This window comes from Staurois parvus, unplaced genomic scaffold (assembly GCF_062004578.1).
Source record: "Staurois parvus isolate SC_StPar_1 unplaced genomic scaffold, SC_StPar_1.0 ptg000572l, whole genome shotgun sequence".
NCBI lineage: Eukaryota > Metazoa > Chordata > Amphibia > Anura > Ranidae > Staurois > Staurois parvus.
Genome location: NW_028318368.1, coordinates 5,393,461 through 5,418,603, shown reverse-complemented (window position 1 = coordinate 5,418,603; position 25,143 = coordinate 5,393,461). Strand labels below are relative to the sequence as shown.

Below are 25,143 nucleotides of genomic sequence, written 5' to 3'. Positions count from 1 at the left end.
GTTAATAGACAAGGCGGAAGCCAAGCTCCAGAAGCTGACTCTGGAGCTAAAGAAGTTCCGGTCATCCTACGACCGTGTATGGTCTACTAAGCGGCAGGCCATGAAACCGGACCTGGAGGCGCTGGAACTTCATGTGTCACAGCAGGGGAGGTATGTGGCGGCGCTGCAGCGCCAGAGCGGCGTCCTAAGCGAGAAGTATCTGAATGAAGCGAGATTTAACGCTGCAAGAAGCCGCAGTGTTGCGGCGATGCGGGGTCCGGTGGAGGAGGCCTCTTCGGTGGAGGAATTGTCGGGGGAGTTGCTGGTGGAAGGCGAGCAGGGGCAGGTTGAGCCCACAGCACCCTCAGAGGAAATGGCGTCTAAAATGGAAGACAGCGTGGTGGCAGGATCATCAGAGTCCCTCCCCCCTGGGCAGCTGCCTGTGGATTGGGGGACCCAGGTGGAGGAGGAGGAGGAGATAGTGGGCGGATTGCAGTTCCTGGCAGAGGCGGTTGCAGAGCTGCGTGGCGCCGACTTCAGGTTTACGTCCGAGGAAGAAGCTGAAAGTGATGTCATCCCCCGCAAGCCGGCTAAGCCGGTGGTGAAGGAGCATGCTGCCTTTGTCATGCTGCAACGCATCCCCAAGGACGTGTTGGCAAAGGCAGGGGAGCCACTGGAAGGGGAGAAGGACTCTGCTGATTGTGTTGGTGAGATGGTTCTGGACACTGGGGTAGCGGGTATAATGCCTGCAAAATTGTCTGAGGTGCAGGTTAGCCCTACAGTCCTGGCTAAGGGTGTTTCCCCTCCGGTGGTGGTCCCACTGGGCCCCGCCCCTTTGGGGGGCATGGTGGCCTCTGGTGTGCAACCAGCAGGTCCCCCGGTTTCTCCTCAGGGGGCTCCAGGTTCTCAGGTCCAGGCTCCTGCGGGTCCGGCTCAGGTGGGTTCTCCTGCTGGTATGGGTGGTCCCCAGCCCCGGGCTCCCCCAGGTCATGGCTCATCAGCATCTGCCCCTTCAGTTGCTCCTGCTGGTGTGGCGGCTTCCCCTGGTCATGCCCCCTTGATGTTGAGTGCCCCTGGGGCTAGATCGGGGCTCAGTTACTCTGCTGCAGTTAGGGGAGGTCAGGGGTCAGTGGGATCGGCCCGGGCAAGGGCAGGTAACCTACCCACTTCCGCCGCAAGGCGAAATGTTGTTCAGCTGAAATGGTCAGGGGAGGGCCCCCCCCTTAGCAGGAGAGAGGTCATAGACCGCATATTAGAAATGGGCTTCCGTGCTGCGGATATTTTTGCGTTTATTGCTCCAGTTGGTACTGGAGAATCTGACGTGTCCTTCATGCGGCCAGAATTGTTGGACCTCTTTTGGCAGAGGTATGAGGCCACCTTTGTCACCAGCCCTAGGTGGGTGGGCCTAACCCCGAGGCTCGTCTCTCGCCAGTCCCTGATTAAAAAAATAACGGTGCTGGTGAGAAATGAATCCATCCCAGCATCAGATATTGTGGTCTGGCTAAGTAGATATGGGGATGTGATGGGGCCCCTTGGGAAGATCAAGGATGAGAGGGGAATATGGACAGGTGGGTGGACGACCACCGTCCGCTTAAAGGTGGTTGGAAATGTGCTCCAGCACATTCCCTCTTCCGCTTTTCTAGGGAAGGACCGCCTGATAATTTTTTATGCGGGTCAGCCGAGGGTCTGCCACCGGTGTGGGGGTAAGGGGCATTTTGCGGCCACCTGCCCCGTCATTAGATGTTCCCTGTGTCAGGAAATAGGACACCTGGCCAGGGACTGCAATGTTGTCCGATGCAATCTCTGCGGGGAGCTCGGGCATTCATACAACCAGTGCCCGGAGGCCCTCCACAACCTTCCGGTGGGGGAGCTTGAAGCAGAGTTGGATCGGATAGATGCTGAAGAGGCGGAGGCGGCATTGAGCGGCTTCGGTTGCTGTGGCGGCCCTTGTGAGGGAAGGGGAGGTTTCTGTGGCCCCTCCTGTCTCTGTCCCCCCTGTTTCGTCTACCCCTTTGGAGTCCCCTGTTGTTCCCCCTTGTGTGCCGGTTCCTCCTCCCAGGACTAAGAAACAGCTGAGGGAGGCTGCTAAAGGGGCCGGGATGGTTGAGGCTAGGTCTAGTCCCTCAGTGTCTGCTCCCCCCTTGCTCTTGCCGCTGCGGCGGAGTAGGAGGCCCGGTAGGGAGTCCCGGGAGTCCCAAGGTTCTGCTCCAGTAGGGGCTCAGGTGGAGGAGGGGTGGTCCCTGGTGGGTAGGCGGAGTAAGCCAGTTTTGTCCTCAGCAGGGTCGGTGTCCTCTTTAGAGGCGGGGGAGGTGGCCCTGGGGAATAGGTTTGGGGCTTTGTCGGGGGAGGAGGGGTCAGGTGATCCCGCTTCCCCGATGGAGGACGAGGATGCTGGGGGGTCTCTTAAGAGAGTGAGGGACCCTGCCAAGAAAGTCAAGAGGAGGATTAAGAAACGTCCCTCTCAATTATCTTAATGGCAGTTCCCGCTCCGATAAAGGTACAGCCTTATTTTTGATCAGTGGGATGGAAGCTGATATTTTCTTTTTGCAGGAGACCAGGTTGCCCACCTTGGCTGATGTCCATCTCGCCAAGCGTGAGTGGAGGCGTGGGCCCTCCTACTGGTCTCTTGCGGCTGAGCTTTACAGCGGAGTTGCGGTGCTTTTTACCGGCATGGTAACATGTCGGCGGATAATTGAGGTAGAGATCGGAAGATGTCTGATTCTGGATGTTCTCGTAAGGGGGCATGAGCTCCGTCTCATTAATATCTATGGCCCACAGTCCAAGTGGGACAGGAAGAACCTGTTTGCGAGGATTAAACCTTACCTCTTTACATCCCGGCTGGTAGTCTTTGGAGGTGATTTTAACACCATTACTAGGCCCAAGGACAGGAGAGGCTTCACTGACGGGCTGGGATATGATAGCAATTTTCTAAATGCTATAGTCAGGGAGGCAGGTCTGGTTGACGCTTGGATTCAAAGTGTCCCAGACGGCACGGGTTTCACCTTTAGGAGAGGTAATAGCCAGAGTAGGATAGACAGGTTTTTTTTGAGGGAGAACTCTGCCTTCTCGGCACCTGAGTGTCAGGCGGTGGAGTTTTCCGATCACCTTATGCTATCTGTCACCTTGAATATTTCAGACACGCCGCTGAGAGGAAAGGGCATCTGGAGGATGAATTCATCTCTGCTGGAGGACGAGGAGGTGAGACGATCTTTCGAGGAGTTCTTTCAGGCACAGGAGACGGTGCTGGATTTCTGCGGCAGTAAGTCTGAGTGGTGGGAGCTCACCAAAGTGCGGATCAGCAGGTTTTTCAAGGCCGTTGGTAAGAGACGGCAGTTTAAACAGTATAACGCCTACCAGCGGTTGCGGAGGAAGCTCGACCGCCTTGTTTCTAGCGGTGGAGATTCGGGGGCAATCTCGGAGGTGAAGCTTCTCCTTAGGAAACTCCAGTATGATCGGCGTGCCTCTTTGGTTCTGGAGAGGGATTATGGGAAATACCACTCGCCTGACCCTTTCCAGAATTGCAAACAGAGTGCAGCAGTTAAGACAATCTCTGCTCTGAGGGATAGTACAGGGTCCCTGACTAAATCCAGGTCAGGGATTCTGGAGGTCTCCAGGTCCTTTTATGCGGATTTACTGAGTGAGAAACACCTTGACCGGACAGGGATGTCAAGCTTTTTGGAATCCACGCCTGGTCTGGACAGTGATGTCCCTCTGGCGAGTTTGACTGGGGAGATTACTGCAGAAGAGGTGTCCAGAGCGATTGATAGTCTGGCCATTAAAAAGACTCCTGGGCCAGACGGTCTGACTGCCGAATTTCTTAAGGCTTTTAAATCCCGCCTGGCACCTCGTCTCGCGGAAGTGTATAACAGCTGTCTGGATGAGGGATCTCTCCCTCCTTCCATGAGACAGTCTGCAGTTATTCTCCTGTCAAAGGGTAAAGATCCTTCGGCTATTGAGAACTGGCGCCCCATCAGCCTCCTCAATGTCGATAGAAAGGTTCTGGCGAAGATCTTGTTCTGGCGCTTGTCGTCAGTGGCAGACAGTTTGCTTTCTCGTCAGCAGCATTGCTCGGTCCAGGGCAGGAGTACCTTTACAGCGGTGTTAGCTGTCCGGGAGGCTCTGGAGCGATGTAAGGCTGAAGGATGGGGAAAGTACTTGCTGGCGGTGGATCAGGCAAAGGCCTTTGATCGAGTTGATCACAAGTACCTCTGGCATCTCCTGGACCGGTATGGTTTGGAGGGGAGGTTCATCGGCTGGTTGAAGACATTGTACCAAGGGGCGGAGAGCTTCATGTTGGTGAATGGTTGGGTTGGGCAGCCCTTTGAGGTTGGATCTGGGGTGCGCCAGGGGTGCCCGCTGAGTCCCTTGCTCTATGCCTTTGCCATCGACCCCTTCGTCAGGAGGCTAGATGGCGGGGCGGTGAGTGGGGTGCTGGTGGGTGCCACTGGAGATCCGCCTTTGAGAGCTGTGGCTTATGCTGATGACGTTTCTGTTTTCATTTCTGGACCGGAGGAGGCGCAGGAGGTGGTTTCAGTAATGGATCAGTATGCCGAGGCATCAGGTTCCAAGGTCAATCAGGACAAATGTGAAGTTCTCTGGATGGGTAGGGAGGGTGAGAGCTTCTCACTCCCGGACACCTTCCCGGTGCCTCAGCCGAACATCAAAGTGTTGGGCATCAATTTTGGCTCTGCTGATTACAGCAAGCAAAATTGGGAATCCAAGCTGTCGGATGCCGAGGTCAAAGTGAGATGCTGGAAGGGGTGGCGGCTCTCCTTGAGGGAAAGGGTTGATTTGATCAAGACTTTCCTGCTCCCAGTCTTTTTGTACATCAGCTTCGTTTGCCTCTTGCCAGAATCGCTCTATACGAGGATCTATAGCTGTTTCTTCCAGATGTTATGGGGGAATCGGCTGAACCTCGTCAAGAGGGACGTGACTTACTCATCCAGGCGGGAGGGTGGCCTAGGTATGGTCAACCCGGTGGTCTTTTTCTCTCTGATGTTCTTGAAACATAACTTTGGTAACATGCTGGCAGAGAGACCGCCTGCATGGGTAGGACTGTTCCGGATCTGGTTTGGACCCTTTCTGCACAGTTGGGAGAGTGGCGGGCCAGTGAGAAGCCTGCGGGTCAAGCATGGTAAGCTCCCGGCTTATGTGGCCCTGTGCCTGAAGTTACTCCGGCGGTGGCATGTGACTGCGGAGGAGGTCCGGTCCCTCCCCAGGAGGCTCCTGGGTGAGAGGATTGTGGCATCTGCTTTCCATGCGCCGCTGGCCTTGAGAGATTGCCCGGGCCATGTTATGAGGGAGGGTTTGCGGTTGATAAATCTGGAGCGGATCCCCCTGAAGTTGCGGGACCAGGCCTGGCTCGCCTTCCATGGCAGGCTCTACGTGAGGGGTAACCTGAAGTACCGTCCTGCGGATGACCGTGGTTGTCCGAGGTCGGAGTGTGGGGGTGAAGTGGAGACTATGGACCACTTCTTGCTTCAGTGCCCCTTTAACGTAGAGGTGTATAAACAGGTGGGAGGGGCTCTGGGTGTTCCTTTCCTCCATCGCATGTCGTATGCGGAGTGGGTGTACGGAGCATTCGAGAGTCGCATGGGTTTTAATTTGGACACCCTGTTTTTAGTCAGCTTAGTTGTCCGTTATCACACTTGGATGGCACGGTGTCAGGTCTCCATTCGGCAGAAGGTCCTCCCTGTTCAGGTGGTGGCGAGTGACATCCTTGGTGAGGTGGGGAAAATTCGGGGTCTTGAGAAAGACAGGCTGCGACGCAGAGCTTGGATGGAGGCGTGGAGGAACATCAAGCCTGTTGCTGCGGTCTGTTGATCTCGGGTGGTGGGATCTGTCCCTAGTTTCTGCCTTCAGCACTCCCTAGATTTTTGCGTTCGGATCTTTTTGGTAGCCTTTTGCATGGTAGGTTGTAGGGGTCAGACGTGGAAGATCTGCGGGTTCCTTAGCCCTCCCCTGTGGTGTATATAATGGTATGGTTAGGTCCTTTGTATATAGTTTATGCCATATAGGCCGTAAGCAGCAGGTTTGAATATGGAAATTGCATATGGTTTATGTTTTTGTCTGAGCCATAAAGGCTCTTAGTCATGTGGTCTCGGCCATAAAGGCCTTGTACTGTAAATATTGTATATAGTTTCCGTTTTTTCCTTTCAGGTTATGGACTTTTATTTATGAGCCGTTCAGGCTATGTTTGAGTTTTTTTTTATTTTTTTTTATTTATTTTTTTTTCCCCAGGGACTGTTGGGACATTTTAGTTTCCTTTCTGTTGAGTTTTGTATTTATTTATTTATATTTATACTTTTATACATAAGTCTGATGGATATGTATGACATCAATACATAATAAAAAATCTCCATTCCTGACAGATCCATTACCATATGGCATATCATATGATAAAGAAAATATTTTAGTAATCACTAAAATTTTTTGCAGTACCATGTAGGAGGATAGTATGGCTTAGTAGGAAGTCCTGGTACATATACCATATAATTTCTTACAGGTGTTCTGAATATTAGCTGATTAACATCCCCTTGGCAGGAAAAAACAGGATGCTGCCACATGTACTGCAGTATGGAGACTTATGCAGGCCATAGATGGGTCGAAAATCGGCCGATTTTTCGGCCGAAAATAAAATCGGCCGATTTTCGGATCGTTAGTGGGCGATTTGGTCGGCCGTTTTTCGGTATTTTGGCCGTTTTTTTTTTTCGGTAAAGTTGGAAAAAAATCGTCCGATTTTGCCGATCGGCCGATTTTCGCGGCAATTAGTGGGCAAATCGGCCGATTTTTTACCGATAAAAAATCTGCGCATGAGCAGTGACCTGCAAGAGGAAGACAAAAAGAAGAAAAAGAAGAAGAGGAAGACGATGAAGAAGAGGATGAAGAAGAAGAAGAGGAAGAAGAAGAGGATGAAGAAGAAGAAGAGGATGAGGAAGAAGAAGAGGATGAGGAAGAAGAAGAGGATGAGGATGAAGAAGAAGAAGATGAAGAAGAGGATGAGGATGAAGAAGAAGAAGAAGAAGAGGATGAGGATGATGATGATGAAGAAGAAGAAGAAGAGGATGAGGATGAAGAAGAGGATGAGGATGAAGAAGAAGAAGAAGAAGAAGAAGAGGAGGATGAGGATGAGGATGAAGAAGAAGAAGAAGAGGATGAGGATGAAGAAGAAGAAGAAGAGGATGAGGATGAGGATGAAGAAGAAGAAGAAGAAGAAGAAGAAGTAGGATGAAAATAAGAAGAATTCCAGTCCAGCAAAAAGTGTCTCTGCAGAGAGCTCCGCTATTTCTGACAGTTCTCTGACAGTTCCTTGACATTTACAGCGGTTGAAACATTGTATCTATTTGTTTCCGAATAAAAACATCTGTATCCTAAATGGAAACAAATAGATACATTGTTGCAACTTCTATAAATGTCAAGGAACTGTCAGAGAACTGTCAAAGAAATAGCAGAGCTCTCTGCAGGGACACTTTTTGCCGGCTCTAGACGGGTAGAAAATCGGCCCATTTTTTTTACCATTGATGGTAACGTCGGCCACTTGAACAACCGATTTTTCGTTTTTTAAAAGAAAAATCTGCAGTTTTTCTCCCCATCTATGGCCTGCATTATGTTGGCACCTGAAGAAGGTCTCTCCTACCCTGCGGTCCAGGCGAAGTAATATTTGGGAACCAGGGCATCTCAAAATTACATTTGGGTAAGTATTTGGGCATTTAGTTCAGGTTTTTTTTAAATTAATATGGCATATTAAATCAGAGAGGGTAATAAAGGTTATGACATATTTAATTTCTCATTTACAAACACCATGGTAAGGCTGCATTCACACCTGAGAGTTTTGTAGCGTGAAGCACGAAGCTCCAAAATGCTCTGGGGGAAAAAAAAAATCAATATTACTCTAGCGAGATGGTTCACATCTCCACTCCAAGTTGCCTGAAGCAGAACACCTGTAGCTCAAAAAAGTGTTGGAGCTACTTTTGTAGCTCAAATTGGACAGATTTGCACATTTGTGGTGCATTTTTATTCTCATAAAAAAGAATAGAAATGTGCAATTGGCGCATTTGTGCACGTTCACATCTTTTAACGCGTGTTTTATGTGATTGTCTGCTCAAATGAAAAAAAAAAAAGTAATAATATATGAATAAATAAATGTAAAATAAATCAAATAAATACACATATAAATAAAAATAAATCATGATAAATAACTCACAATTAATCCCTAACCTTAAAAAAAAAAACATATTATTTTCATTAATAATAATAATAATAATAATAATAATAATACAAATAAATTATTATTTTTTTACTACTTTTAGGTTTTAATTTATTATTACTTTATTATTTATTTTGATTATTTTAATATATTTGTTTATTATTATCACCCTAACCCTAGCAAAAGAAAAAAAATAGAAAGAAAAAAAGAAAATAATAAATAAAACACTATAAATAAATAATAATAAATAAAATTCTAACCCAACTCAAACCGTTACCCCTAATCCTAACCCTAACCTAACCTTAACTCTAGCCCCTTACCCTAACAAAAAACAAAATAATAAATGAATAATAATAATAAAGCTAAAAGCTGATGGAAAAGCTAAAAAAACCTGAAAAACCTAGCAACAAATGATGTAATATATGATACTTTCTATTTCTCTTTTGGCTAAGTCAAAATCACAGTGAAAAATGCTACGCTCAGATGTGAATTGAATCTAAAGGTTGCAAAATCACATGCGCTTTTATTTTTAAGTAATTTCCAGAAATAAATGTTCAGGGACTGGAAATTCCATCATCTACCTTCCTGGAATAGGTTTCAACAATATAGAGCTAGACATTTGAAGCCTTTCCACCAGAGAAAGAGTTAAAAAAAAGCTGGACACAGAAGCAAAAATCCCTTGTCTTTTTGACTATTTCTCTGTCCAGACAGGCACTGTATGAGGCCAGACTGGATAGTTTTGCGCAGCCCTTTGCAAAAATCCTTGGGTAGTATTGATAGTATAGTTTGGCCACTTCTGGACATTCGACTGATCCCCACAACTACATTCCTTCACACCAACATTACTTCACCTCAGAAAGTGGAAGTGTTGATGCATTACCTATCAAGGTTGCAAAAACAATTATTCCACATTGTTGCTAGTTAGGAGAAACTCCGGTGACTGGCTGCCAATGATAGACTTAAAATGTAAGGTGTACCACCTGTATCACTGGTAAGGTGATGTTCCTAGTAGCAATATCTTCTGGCAGAAGAGTGTCTAAATTGCAAGATTTACAGTAGAAGCAAAATAACCAGGCATCAAATACTTTCCAGATAGAGTGGAACTACATCCATTGGAACCCTTTGTTCTTAAAGTGGCTTTGTCATTCAATATGTTCTATAATTGGACTTTGCCTACTTTGCTGACTCACAAACAGATGGTTCACATGAGGTTGATGTGTCTAAAATACTGAGGACATACTTCTCTGCTATAGCTTTATTCAGGTCCTCAGATAGGTTGTTTGTTATACAGAACACAAGTACAGAGGACAAAAAGCCACCTGTAAGATTTTGGCATCATGGGTATTACAACTAATCCAGAAAGCAAATAGGGTGGTCGGGCTATGTTCTACTTCTTTGGTGAGGGTCCAATCCACACTCAATTTTCAAGGAAGCCAGCTGGACTTCAGACCTTCAGACATTATAGATTTGATCCTTGTGCCTTGACCATGGTGGGATTCAGCAGAATGGCCATCCAAAGTTCAGTTGTTCTGTCCAACATCAAATATTTTTTTGCATTCTCCTTCTCTGTTAGCTAGCTATATCACTTGTATTCTGTCCTTCACTTAAGCTACTGGTCCTGAGGAAGGGGTTAGAGGTATGCTCTATCATTGGTATGTGGCTATGGATAGGCACCAGAAAAGGGAAATACCGGGATTTTATATCATTTTCTGTCTTTTGTGTTTGGATAAAATGAGAATGCATAAGAATTTCGGTCAGATTTTGTTTGCAGGCTGTATCCCTGTTGGGAAGATTTTCTTGCACTTCCCATGTGGTTATCAGAACAGGAAGTGAGATTAAATTTCAGTGGGGGCATAACTAGCTTTATAATCCTGACAGAGGTGACAACCTTTCCCTCCTCTTACAAAAACTTTAATTCAAATTAAAATATTGAAAGTCTAGCAACTCTTTTTCTTTATATAAGCCTGTCTTATAAAAAAATGATAATGTGAGTGTGGATTCTGTCTAGTTTGTAAATGGCCCCTTATGTCTGGTATTCCAATAATTTAATATGGAAGCATTACCTATGTCATTTACATTTATATTGTCTGCATTACATGAGCAGGATGTTTAATGAAATATTCCATCTGGAACCCATTTTGTTATTATGCACTCAATGAAAGATGCTGTAAATGAATTACTGGTGTCACTAAATAAAAATGACACAGTTCTGTCTCTTATGGTCACGTTTGTTGTGAGCTAGGAAGATTTAGTTGAATATTAAGTAAGCACAGTTCATGTAATAATGATGCAGTGACAAATTGTGTCCCAAGCTGCAAGACATTCTAAGAGATGAATAATTTAAAACAAACTTTAAACAGCTGTGCTAAAAGACAGATAATATATTAAGGAGACTCTTTGGGCCCATTACACTATTGCAGTGCCTTAGCGCTTGCACATTTATGTGTGTTGCATTAGGGAACCCATTTAGTTGAATAGGCTGCTTAACGCACCTAAAAAGTGCATGCCTCATTTCTGGCATATTTTTCTCATACTTAGAGAAAGACCTAGTTATCTTTATCTTAACAGAAAAGATGAACTGTATAGCAAGTCATAGAAATCTATGAACAGTACACTTTATTTGTTCTAACAGCTGAAAACTGACAAAAGGTAAACTGTGAATAAATGCACGCCTGCACGCCACTGCTCCTCACTGGGAAAGTGTATTCTCACAACGTATGAGAGAAATCTTTTCAACAAGGGCACAGAAACCAATAAAAGTATTTTTAAAACTGTCCATTATGCCCTGTCCATGCTTGGCTAAAATGGAAAACTGAGCATGTGGTTTTGACCTCTGTCAAAGGACGCTCTTACACAGATCTGCTGCCTCACAGATTTGCTGCCTCAAAAGCACCAGGCTTAGCTGCTCTTTTTCACCTGACACAGTGTTAGGGAGCCCTTATATTTTTATACTTCTTCAGCCTGTCATCAGAATTAGAAAAGGACAAGACACAACTATAAGTACCCTTATACCTCAAGAAGTATGTTTGTTCTGCCTCTCAAATCTAAGCACTGCAAGTGTGATCTCTATAGCTAAACCAGTTGTGGAAAGATAGCTGTAACTTACAGTCTCAGTAGAATTAGAAGACAGTAACTCAATCCAAATGACATCTTGCAGATCGTAGAAAGCGTTAATCCAAAAACTTGTGCAGATCTTCACAGTTGAAGATCTGCACAAGTAAACAAATCATAGTATGTCTAGATCCAGCAATTACATGTGCTCAGAACATAAACTAAAGCCACACTGAAAAGAGGGTGGGACTAGCTATACAGAGCATCTCCTAGCTACAGAGGGAGGAAGGGACAACATTATTTAAAGGCAAACAAACAGCAATGCATGTGTATCATTTTTGAGTCTTTCCCGAAACCATGGTCTCCTTGTCTGTGGTATTTTCCCTTATCATAGACTCCTATCCCTACTTATTCAGCAGTTTGAGACCACATAAATGATATGTGATGCTACTGTGACTGACCTTCAATAGCTGTATATGTAATTGTACATGTATATTGATCTTCAGCTGCATAGCAGCTACAACGAGAATGTCTTAAGTCCATTTGCTTGCAGTAAAGTCCTAGAAACATTCAACCTGAGGATGTACACAAATAGATGACAGTCACTTTAGTATATTTAAAAGCAGAAAACAAGTTTTATGCACATGATGCCATGGTAAGCTGGGCAAGGTCTGAATCAGGATACCCCCAAAGTACACTGGATCTCAAACATCAGGCTAGGCCTTCATTTTATCTAGATCTTTCTCTTAAAATCTCTCATGATTCCCTCTAAATCACAGGCAGTGATGAATAGACTCTTGCAGAGCTCTGACTCCTTGGCATTTGAGGTTTAAGCAGACACTTTAAAGTCCAGACACTTTTACCCCCTTCCTGTCCAGGCCAATTTTCAGCTTTCAGCGCTATCACACTTTGAATGACAATTGTGCAGTCATGCAACACTGTACCCATATGAATTTTTTAGCATTTTTTTGAGACAGATAAAACTTTATTTTGGTGGTATTTATTCACCACTGGGATTTTTATTTATTTTTTGCTGTATAATTGAAAAAGTTCAACAATTTTTAAAAAAAGTGTTTTTCTTATAAAATTTTGCAAATAAATAATCTTGCTTCATAAATCTTGGCTAAATTTATTCAGTTATCTTTTTAGTAAAAAATATCAGAAGCTATCACAGCGATCATGTAACCCGAAATCGGGAATCCCAGGTCCTGACCCGGGGCTCTCAGTGACACCGCGGGCTTTGTGCTGGGAGCGCACTGTGCAGCACGCTCTCAGCAGAAAGACAGGTATGCAAATATGCAACCCCATGGAAAAAAGCCCAGTTCTGAGAGGCCGCATATTTGTGTTACGTCGGCATCAAGGAGTTAAAGTGGCTATAAACCTCAGACATGAAAATTAACAAAACACACCCCACTATAGTGTATTCTAACCTGAACCCAAAACACAGAGCATGGCTCCTCTCTGATCTCTATAGTCTCTCTGCTATCTGCATGACTCACTCCAAATAGATTAAAGTAGTTCTAAAGTCTTACAGTTTTTCACCGTAATGCATTCTGTGCATTAAAGTGAAAAACATTCTGTGCTGCAAAATCTTCCCCAATCCCCCTTTATTCTTACCTTAGCCTCAATGAATGAAGACAGAGCGGCTCAGGAGCTAGCCAGCACGGGTGCCTCCATGGAGGCACTCGCCAAAGAGGAGGAGGCTGGAGCACCGGCAGGGGACCCAAGAAGATCAGGGTCAGGGCTGTTCTGTGAAAAACCATTGCACAGAGCAGGTAAGTATGATATGTTTGTTATTCTAATTAAAAAAAAAGTAAACTGTTATGTCGCTTTAATCCAACACTTCAACCTACTGGGAAATGCCCCCCCAGCACACAACAGATGACTCATACTATTAGCTTAATATTTCCCTGAGCCTGAGAAGCGGTGTGTATGTCCTTTCCCTCCAATCAGATTTCACAAAGCTCTGTGCTCAAGCTCTGCATTGTGTGTGATGTCAGATGCCTGTCCCCTGGTCTCTCCTGCTGAGAAATACTGTGTAAATTGTGTTTTGGAAGACTGTAATGCATTTATGGCTGCAGATAAACAGGTACAAATTATGTAGGGGGATTTGATTCATCTCTGTGTCACCTGAGACCATTTTAAGAGCTGGTTTATACCATAAAAGGTGCATCTGAGCATGTATGTTTCTGCATGTTCGTGTGCAGCACATTTTCAGAAGATCATTGGTTTCAATGAGAAGCCCAACTTGCTGGAATGTGCAAAAAAGTACATTAGGCATGATCTGTAAAATCACAACACACAAAACCGCATAGTGCTGTGGTTCCATGCATTTTGGTGGCTGCAAGCACATCCACATTTGCTAGATGCATGTGTATACAGATGGTAATGCATTTCTGTGCAGTGAGGGAAATATTCATGGAAATTTGCATTTTCTGCATGGCAAATGTTTGAGTCGGCTCTAATGCAAAAATTTAACACACAGTAGTTAGTAAATTCGTCAAATAGAAAAAAATAGCCAGTGTAATCATGATGTTTTAGGCTCACATGTGATGATTATTCCTGCATGCCTGATCCTTATGTTACTAGTACTAGAGTCAGTGATAATATCTCTTGCAGAGTATGCTTGGAAAAGTCAGAACATCTTTTCCCTCAATTTAGCACAGAGCAGAATAAAAAAATGTGTTGCTGATCACTGGTATATATTGCACAATACACGTTCTGTACAGCAGGTGGTGAACTCGCCTCATGTGAACAAGCCCCTTAAAAAAAAGAGACATATGGGCATCTGCAAAGAGTTGGATGAAATTCAAATCCCACGCCTTTCTGTCTTGTATATATATATTGGTAGAGCAGGTTTCTGTACTCCCTACGAAATGTAAACAAAAGCAGTGGAGCTTTGCAGCACCTCAAGTTTGGCACATTTGAGAAATACTGCCTAATATTTCTAATGTGCTGAGAATATAGCTCCAATCACAAAAAAATCAGACTTGTGAAAGGTGCAAATCTTCATACTGTCAGTACCAGAGCTGCCTTAAATAAAGTGCTCCTGGCATTGACTCTTGATTGATAGAAATATGTTTAGAAAAGCAGATTTCTTTCTATCAGATGTCATTTGGGTACCTTATATGAGAATTTGTTGTTGTATGGCATCCCCTGAGCTCTGGCACATGGACACCTGCAATATCAAAATAAATATCCCCCTAATTTATTCTGCAATCTAGCTTAGGGCCTCAACATTCTTTTTTTGCATATATAATATATTTTTATTTATTTTCTTTATATAGGCATATACAAAATTATTTAAAAAAAGAAAAAAACAAAAAGATAAAAAACAAGGAAAAAAAAAAAGAAAAAATACAGGAAAGATACAAAAACTATTAAATATATATATCCTGACAACTGAACTAAGGGAAGGTAAACGCATTTAGCGTGAGAAAAGCAGGCTCCTAATATCCCTATCATGTCAATATTATACATTTTATTGAAAAAACAAAAGGGGGGGGGGCGGGAAGAGGGTGGGAATAAATACTACTAAGCATCCCGAATGTTAAAAATAAGAAGACATACTGTGACATATTCATTGGGGTATAAAATTCTAATTATTCCTAAATTCCACTCTCTGCCTGGAGAAGGGTACAAAGCAGTCAAGAAAAGGGGCTGTCCAGATCGCAGCAGCTGGTATTAGTGAGGTATAGGAGTCATCATATAATGACTCACAAATATAAATCTGTGTGTAATAGATCCACGCAACCCAAATTTTATGAAATTTGTTATATTTCTCTTGACTAGGGCACTAGAGATAGGCTAATCAAGACCCCCTCCAACCATTTCACTCTTCCACACCAACCCCCTTTATGCATTACCTTAAATAAAAACATAACACCAAATTGGACTAAAATGGCCAACACGGCCTTTTATTAACACTTCAAATACACAAAACATTCCTTAAAACAGAAACACCTAATTCGAGTTGTTGGTCTTCGAAGGCACCAAAGCCAAACCAAAATCCACCTGCGGAAACCATGTTACACTATGCCTCCAGCCGCAACACACCGGCTCGGAGACAACCATACCATTCGCAGTGTAGAACCACCACCTTCCAGTTAAACCTCGGATAACTGGAATGCCCCCAGGCACACCATACCACCGATGGGTCCCATACCATTATTTTTACCTTCCAAAATCAGTACCACCTCCAAAGACCAACAACCCTTACCCATGCGTGCCACGCCACACCCAAACGGCCGGCTGTACTCCATCCTGTAGACCCAGGGACCATAAATCAGTTCCTACTGCATTCAAGTGAACCCCATCACTCCGAAGATACTGCCAAGTATAAACCTCCAACTCCAAATGCCGGACCACCAGTCCCCCATTGCAGATGAAGAAGTGTCCCACCTCCTTGTTGACCTTTTATACGGGCCTTGTTAATCTGCTCCACCAACCACGCCAAACGCCAAGAAGTGCGGGCGACCATGTCAGACCACACAACCACCATATCCGGAAATTCCCTGCGCAACTGAAGAAAGTCCAACTTAACATCCCGTACCAGCTCCTGCATGGACCTAACCTCCAAATCGTTACCGCCCGCATGGAGCAAAAGATCCTCCGGTGGCCTATCCAAGCGAACAAAATGCTGCACCTCAGGGAGCACACAACCCCACAACATGCCCGGCATGCCAATCCAGCGGGCACAGGCCAACTGCCTAGACAACCCCAACTGTCTACCATTAGGCGCACATCCGCCCGCCTGGCCCCCCAAAACACATATGATACTACAACCCAACCCAACCTAGTCCCCCAACAAATGCGGACGAATGTACAGACGAAATCTATGCGAATCCCACCTACCAATACGTTTTACCACGTCATCTGACAAACCCCACCGAGCAGAGCAGCTTCCATAGCAGCCCCAATCCGAAAAGAATGCGAGGCATACAAGGACACATCCAATCCCTCCGCCACTAAACACCTTCTAAAAACTGACACAAATTGAAAACACGACAAGGGGGACCCATCAGCATGTACTAAAAAGGACCCCTTCCCCGCCGGACGGCGGGCTAAAAATTCCTGAACCGCACGCACCAGGCACACAGGTGAAGCTGGAAGAGAAAAGAACCGCAGCCTCGAACCACGACCCAACTGGTCTGTCTTAGACCGGCGGACGAGCACCTCCACCCATTCTACCGAGCACTTGACCTCGTCCAGAAATAACCCACCAAGAACGGATTTGGACGGACTAACAAGCTCGCCGATCCGCAACGCCGCAAAAAAGGCCACCGCAAAGGCCGCCTGAAATAAGCACACCTCATAGTCTGAAGAACACAACGACCGCAGGTGCACGAACAACTTCCTAAATAACTCAAAAGACACCGGACGTCCTATGACCCTTACGATAACCCGGAAGGGCCTGTTGAACCCAGAAATCCTTCACGAAATCCTGACACCCCTGTAACTTAAAGAAAAAGGCCAAACAAGCCAACCGGCGATCCACTGTCGCCGCCGACACCCCCCGCTCAACAAAACTCTTCGCCAAAAAATACAACACCACCAAGCCCACCTCAGGACCCCACGGATCAATGCCGACCTGGTGCAGCAGTTCCAGCCACTGCCGCCATACCTTGGAGTACGCAGACCACGTCGCCTCACTTACCGAACGCCGGATCCAGCCTGCGAGGACCCCAAGGCAATCTCCCACAGCCAGTCAGGACAAGGATCCCCGTGTTGCTCCGCCGCCGGCACCAACTCTCGGAATTTGTCCCACTGAAAACGAGACAAAGCATCAGCCAGAGCGTTATCGACACCAGGGAGATGCACGGCATAGAGAAAAACATTCAGCTGAAGGCACCGCAACACTAAATGGCGAAGCAAGCCAATTACTGGTCGTGAAGAAGCAGAAACCCGATTGATGACCTGAACCACCCCCAAATTATCACAGTGCAAATGAACCTTAACATCCCGAAAACACTCCCCCCAAACTTCCACCGCCAACAGCACCAGATTGCGAAGAAAACCCGTCTCACGCCAGGAAGCAGACCAAGGAGCTGCACTCCACTGACCCCAGAAAAAGGCCTCATATCCCGTGGAACCCGCCGCATCCGTGAACTCCAAATCAAAATTACTCACCGGGCCAGCCATCCACAGAGCCCGCCCATTAAAGGAATTCAAAAACCCGTGCCAAATCCGCAAGTCCTCCCGATGTTCGCGATTCAAGCTTATAAAATGTAAAGGGAAGGCAACCCCCGACATTGCCGCCGACAACCGGTAGCAGAACACCGACCCATCAGCAGGATACAACAAGCGAAGTTAAGCTTGCCCAGCAATGACTGCAGGGCCCGCAAATGAATCTTCCGCTTACCCAAGACCCCACGAATTTCCACCTGGAGGGCCAACAGCTTATCTTCCGGCAGACGGCACTCCATCGCGCCGGAATCAAAAACAATGCCCAAGAAAGTCATCACCGATGCCCTCCGTCTTCTCCAAAGCCAATGGAATCCCAAAACGCTCCACAATGTGTTGCAAAGTGGCCAGCAGAACCGCACACACGTTGGAGGCTGGCTGTTGTGGACCTTTTGAATTATGTCTCAAAAACATGACTTTATCAAGACATAACATTATATGACAAGCAGCTCAGTATAGCCGGATGCTAAGAGTTAATTTTGTCTTGGTTGAACCCTCGAAGGATTCTAGTTAAGAAATGGATAGAATGGGGGAAGTGAGACTTTTCCAAGACAATAAGACTGTTTGGACTGTCAAGTACTATTTGTATATTGAGGTTGAGAAGAATGCATACACAAAAAGTCAAACAGATAGCCAGATAGGACTTCGACTTTCAAACATTTTAACAATAATGAGACGGGAACTCAACTGGTTGAAAGTTTACCCAAACCTTGCAGAGTGTGATAAACCAACAGAACTCTCAAACTATCACAATATGCTATTGTCCACCAAGGGTGAAAGTATTAATAGTTGTTTACTGTGACTCCAATACAAGAGCCAGGCAAACAGAGAGTTTTTCCCTACACATAGAAAATGTTGGTTCTAAAACAAAGAAGTTAAATTCAGGACATTTAAGACTAAAAATTGAATGTATCTAACTACAAAACATAGTATCTAGAGATGTTATGAAGAATAGGTTTCACACACCACCAAATATTCAGCAATGGGAACTATATATCACTAACTTGAGTATTGAGATGATGGAAAGTAAGATGTATTATAAACTAGCAGTAGTTATATGTCTTATCAGGAAACAGACAGGATGGTATTTCAAGAAGGAATAACTGAATATACACCAATATTCCATGGTCCCTATTTAGAATATTATAGGTATGATCACTCATATATCTGGAAAGACGTATATTTAATCCCTGTAATTACCTTAAAATTCCACCCGAGGTATGAGTCATCTCAAATACTCAAATTGTTCTATGATACATGACTGCCATCTGGCGGGCAGGTGAGAAATAGCTTATGTACACACATTTCTCAACTAGCCAATCAGGAAGCCTGGTGGGAAGGTATCTTAGAACAATGGATTAGTTGGTATAAAAGCCCTTGTACCTTTAAGAAAAAAAAACTCATCAAAAGGAAAAGCTCATCAAAAGAAAACTGATCAAAAGAAAGAAAACCTGACTGAAGAAAGACCTGATTCTGAAGACATCTGAAAAGACCTCTCTATAACCCCTCTTCAATCCTTTTAAACTTCCAAACTTTACTAAATTGCTAAACCTCTGTCCTTCTAACTTCCTACATTCTCCCACACTATTGAACTCTATCTCACTTTCCCCTGTGGTCATCATTCTGAAGGCGTTCCATTGCCAGCTAAATCCACGGGAGAGTTTCCTAGTCTGAATGCCGGGTGTGGTGAGATTGTTTATTTGATTTTGCATTACCTATTTTCTGTTGTGTAGAGTTGTAGAATTACCTTAGCGTATTACAACTATATTGGGTAGTTATATATATGTAAAGAGATCCTGTTTTACTGTCAAAATTGTTTGGTGCCATATTATAATTTTTTGTTCATATTTCATAATTTATTAAATATTAATAATCAGAGTATAATTTATCAAGGAATAGCTTCTTACAATCCTATGGCCACGGCTTGTGAGAATATAACCTTTGAGATACTCGAAATTATTAGTTATTAATAAATTTAATTTTTAATCAGATCATTTAGAAATTGTGATATTGATTTAATTATTTGGAAACATTAGTATTGTGTATTACATTGGTAGGATATATCTTTGATTGTGTGTATCAATATTCATCTATCACCAGTCTTTTGCGTTTTGTGTTAATATATATATAATTTTTGTACATAAATAAATTTTTATATTTATCTATTATAAGGCAAATTTTGTGTGTATGGTACGAAATCATATTGGCTAAAAGAATTCAAGGTATAATAATAAGTGGTGATCAATCAAGGTGTCCAAATTATTGGTTTACTAAATATTTGCCGTATTTTAACGGCTGGAGGCACTGTAATATTTCATCTAAGGGAAAGGGACACGCCCTTTATAAGTAAAATATATCCTTACATAAACCACCACATGGCGGACCCACACAGAGAAAATCATCCAAATAATGGATGACGGAATCCACCCCCGAGACATCCCGCACCACCCACTCAACAAAAGAACTAAACGTCTCGAACAACACGCAGGAGATAGAACACCCCATGGGAAGGCACCGATCAACATAAAATAAGCCCTGCCAATGACAGCCCAAGAAACGAAAGCTGTCAGGATGCACCAGCAACAGCCAAAACGCTGATTCGATATCCAATTTGGCCATGAGAGCCCCACGACCATACCGGCGAACCCAGAAAACCTCTGCATCAAAAGACGTATACGACACAGTACATTACTCTGGAGCAATAGCATTGTTCACCGACCCCCCCTTTCGGGAAGGAAAGGTGATGAATCAAAGAAAACGCATTGGGCTCCTTTTTGGGCACAACTCCCAAGGGAGAAACCACCAGGTCCGAAAACGGAGCGCAAGAAAACGGGCCTCCCATGCGGCCTAACCCCACTTCCTTACGCAACTTAGCCGAAACCACCTCTGCATGCTGCGATGCAGACAGCAAGTTCGACGCTACTGGAGGAATCGAAGACAAAGTACGAGGGATACGAAAACCCTCAGAAAATCCCACCGCCAGCAGCGAGGCAGCCGCCTGGTCAGGGTATCTATTTAGGAAAGCCCGCATCCTTTCCACCCTCACCGGCGTCGTCCCTCTTCCCGCATGCTCTCCAGAAAGAACTCTACCCTGCTTGAAACAGCGTGACAAGGAATGGGAACCACCGCAACTGGAACATTCGTGTTTAAAACGGCAGGGCCCTCCAAAATGACAGGCGCCCTCTTGGAACTGCCAGCAGAAACCTCTATGCTTTGCGGCCGATTGCCCTGGGAAGAATGAACCACCGGCCCCGCCTTGAAAAAACTGACTAGGGGCCTGCGCTGGCGTCATAAGTCGCATCCGAAGGCCAATGTCCTTGTGGTCCTCATCACATTGACGGCCGGAAGGCCTCCCAGTCCCAGGAGCCATGTGTCCCTCAGGTCTGTGCCCCTCTTGACTCCGCCTCCCGGCACCAGACACTCCCACAGTCATCCCGGAGCTCTAACTCGCAGCACTCCGCCCAGCGCTGTTCTTCCCTCTGCTCCTCTTTGTGGCAGCCTCTCCAGGCCTCACAGAGGGACCGCCGGCCGCAGTAGGAGATAGTCCGGCGGCCGCAGCGGTGCGCCTCCCACGCTGGGCCCCCTCCCTGACAGGCACCTCGTCAGAAGAGGAGCCGTTTCCATGGAAACCTCTCTGCCATGCGGGCGGGGGGGAGGGACTGCCTCCACATGTGGCCCCGTCCACCGAGCTCCGCCGTAGATGGGGATTCCTCCCGGCCTCCCTGTGAGCAGAGGCAGGAGAGCGCCCTGCCAGCAGGGCTGGAGGGTCCAGATCGTGGTTCCCAATGTGGCGCCGAGCTCTGGGGGAGGAGCCCGGGCTAAAGTGCTCCGGAGGCAGAGACCTCCGAGCACGTGGGCACTCCCCCCCCGCTGCAGAAGACGAGCCCGAGTCCTGCAGCACCGCAGAGACCCGCCTCCGCACCCAATCAACCCCCCGTGAGGCAGCAGCCTCACGCAGCTGTGCCAGCAGAGCTTCCATCCCCAGCAGCCCCTGACAGACTCATGTAGCCCAGGAAAAGGCAGGCACAGGTCACGCTGCTGCAGCTCCACACACAGCGTCCCGAGGGAAGCTCTCTCCTCACACGTCGTAACTTCCAGAGTGAGGACCCTCCCCAAACTCCCCATCCCAAAGTGTAGAAAACCCCACCTACACCCCCCAGCTACCAATCAAGAAATATCCATCCCTACAACCCCGCCTATAACTATCTTAACCCTATCCTGTCTTTTCTCAACCACTCTAGACCCAGTCATGTCTGCCCTGCGCTATTTCTTTCCTTCTCTTTCCGCTATGGGCATTTCTTTACTGTTATAAGCCCAGCATTCTGCCTTCATAATCCTGTCCACCTCCAACCTCCAGTTGGCATTTGTCACTCTTTCAGAAACAAGGTATAAGACCTTCAGCTGCATTTAAAAGAAAAGGTAAAACACTGTTCTTGTACATTTTAACTGAAACTGAGCTGTTATAAAACAATATATAGAGAATATCTTTAATAATTGGAAAGGGAATTATTCTGTTTACCCATTGCAGGATATCATCCTGGTATTTTTGAACAATGCCACTATAAATGCAGAAATTATCCTGACTGAGCACAGCCCTCCAAAAGCTTGGGGTGGAACCTGGACACATACGAGCAAATTTAACAAGAGGTTTATACCACCTAGAAAGAAATTTATAACATGACTCTTGTATTTTCATGCTTATTATTATTATTATACAGTATTTATAAAGCGCCAACAGTTCACTCAGCGCTGTACATTACAAAGGGGGACAGAACATGCGACAGTACAGTAACAATACAATGCAAAACACGTGGGGTTTGATGAAGTTACAGTGGGTAAGGGTGAGAATTTTCGACTTATGACATAATGGAATTCTTTGATTCAATTCATTCTCCCACTCTCTCCAAAAGGATGCTTTTTCTAGAGTATTAATCAGCAAATGTTAGTATATAGTTGACAAAAGATGTGAGTCTTTTGGTTTTTTCACACACATTTTTTCCCAGGTAATCAGTAAGTCTGTCAAGCCAGGGAATCAAGAGTTCTAAAAAAGTGTAATAGCTGGTGGTGTCTCCAAAAGTCCATTGTGAAGGAACTGAACTGCTGTTGTAACATGGATTTCAACCAATTGTGAACATTGGATTTCAACCAACCCTTTGCAAATGCCCATACGTCTTTTTTTAGGGCTTGTTTACATTAAAGCCAGCCTGTGCTTAAAGCGGAGTTCCACTCACTCTGTAAAAAAATAAAACTCAGGGTCTGAGGAAGTCATGTGATGACGGGACATAACGCGTAGGACCGTGGTGATGTATTTCCGGTGTGGACGCCATCTTGCTACACCTAAACCCATGCAAGTACACCCATAGCATGTGGTTTTAATGCTTGAGTTTGTTTTATGAAACGTGAGTGGGCAATTGGCTAAAATTGATGTCTATATTTAATTAAGCGGTTTTACACTATGGAGGATCTCTTTTATGTTTTTACAATGTGAGTTGGCTGTATCACATCTATACTTACCTGGAGGGGATCCTGCTGTCGTAAACGTTCATAATTGAAGGGGATATCACCGCTTTGGGAGGATATCATCCACAGAGGAGATTCTTATCGTGGAGGATCCTTTTGTGATCCTACAAGCGTTTTGGCCCGCTTGGGTTGCTGCAAGGAGGTGAGGGGGCATTTCAGCCGTTTTAGCCATTTTTTTCCACTGGTTGTTACGCACATCCACCATATCGCCTGCACGTTTGAAAAAATCGTTGGACCACTTGGTGTTTATGCACCTTTGAACTTTTTTTTATATATATGTGTTTATTATATTTTTTTTTTTATTTTATTTTTTATTTTATATATTTGCTATATTTCATGTTTGGTATATATTTATATCATTATCCAAAATTGAGGGATGGTGATGTTTTATGATTATTTTGTTAACAGAGTATTTTTGATGGTTTAACACAACACGTACCTCTATAGAGGAGTTATTCCCTATTAGAGATTCACTTATTTTTCACTTTGGACGTTTACTTTTTATTTTTAATTTTATTTTTTTAGACAAGCATCAGTCACTGTGATTGGGTTTTGGTTGAGGGATATTAATCCCAAATTAAGGGATCTGTGACACATTATTATATTCGTTGTTTTCACTTTTTATCCAGTCCCATTTGGACTGTTTGGATTCATAGTATATTTCTTTTCATATCACTATGTTCAATTACTTTTTGGATGTCACATTGAATCCCTGAGTGGATCAATTCACTTTGTATACTTTATCTCAGTCCCATTTGGACCTGTTTGATTTCAATCACTTTTTGGATGTCACATTGGATCCCTGAGTGGATCAGTTCACCTTGTACACTTTATTTCAGTCCCATTTGGACTTGTTTGATTTTGCTTTCTAATTATTATGTTTAACTACTTATTTTCACTAAAAGATCCCAGAAGGGATCAAGTTCACGTTTTTTCGTCATGTATGTAATTATATTAATTTTGGATAATAGTTTACTTATAGGTAAGCGCTGCACCATTTGATTTAATATTGTAGAATTTTCATATGGTATATGATTGGGTGTTAGCAGCACCCCACAGTCAGTAGTTATTTAATTAGGAGTGCATGAGGATCATACCACAACAGTCTATCATTTACTGCTCAAAGGACGGTACTAGGCAGCTTAAGAAGGAGACAAGTGTCCTCAAATTACTACTTAACTTTGCTGGAATATCCCACAGTTGCTCTGCACCCATCCAAGTTAAAGTTTAATAAAGCTTCAGAAAAAGTGTTTCCCTAGACAAAGTATTGAGCTAGAAGAATGACTGAAGCTGTGTGCCTGGCTGCTAGTGCACTTACCGGGGAAAGAACCTTATTTTTTAATATTAACTGGAAGTAGGTTTTACTTCTAACATGTAGAAGTGGGATTAAACACCTCAACTAACATCGCAAAAACAAGAAGATAAAGAAAAAATGAGAAAGTTAAGGTCAGAGGAACAGCAAATGAATAGGAAAGAACAAGAAAGACTAAGCTGGACGGCTGTGGAAAGGTTACACATGAGAACAAGCAAGGGAAATTCATTACAGTTCAGCTGAGAGATTCTATAAAAAATTAAATTTTTCATCCTCAAGACCAGCATTTTATTTTAGAGGCATGATTATTAATAACAAGCTTAGTGACAAGCTTTTTTGTTAATACATGTCAATTTGTTTTACCTGCTGCAACCATGCCATAGTTGCTGTCATTCATCTAAGTGTTATGGGCCATAACACTTCCTATCAGGACCTATCATGTATCCATCCTCCCTTACCTCAAAAGATGGGTATGTTGTATATGAATACCAACATTTGGCCATAGATAAAATCATCTTTCATACAAACCAAGATGAATGATAATGAAGTCTATGAATGGGGTGTCATAATCAAAATTCATACTCAGCCATCAAATTCTTTTACTTGACAGGAATGAACTCAGGCATGTTTTGATACTAGACCCAACCTGCTTAAGGTTTCCCACTAAGAAGCTGTCACAGTGAACTGCCAATCTTAAACAGCTGAGGCATTCCCGCCCAGCAGCTGCGCATATACACTCCCCATGTGTGGCTGCGTGGCAGGGAACGCCTTGGACTCTTATGATTGGTGGTCCACAGTGACAGCTTCCTGGAAAAATAGCTCAGCCGGGTTCAGACCAATATCTGAACATGTCTGAACATATCTCTAATACCAAACAATCAACTGGAAGCCA

At 44.6% G+C, this 25,143-nt stretch overlaps 1 protein-coding gene across 1 annotated transcript; it reads left to right on the top strand.

Moving 5' to 3' along the window:
• The first annotated feature begins 1,237 nt into the window (after positions 1-1,237).
• LOC149450536 (zinc finger CCHC domain-containing protein 3-like) lies at positions 1,238-11,835 on the top strand. Its single transcript, XM_089691771.1, has 2 exons — positions 1,238-1,840; positions 11,743-11,835. The coding sequence occupies exons 1-2, from the start codon at positions 1,238-1,240 to the stop codon at positions 11,833-11,835; spliced, it is 696 nt and encodes a 231-aa protein (XP_089547897.1).
• The last annotated feature ends 13,308 nt before the right edge of the window (positions 11,836-25,143 follow it).

Coding starts and splice junctions, on each gene's coding strand:
- LOC149450536 (XM_089691771.1), top strand. CDS start 1,238: ATGGGCTTCCGTGCTGCGGATATTTTTGCGTTTATTGCTCCAGTTGGT. Junction 1,841..11,742: donor AGGCCCTCCACAACCTTCCG/GTGGGGGAGCTT, acceptor ATTGATCTTCAG/CTGCATAGCAGCTACAACGA.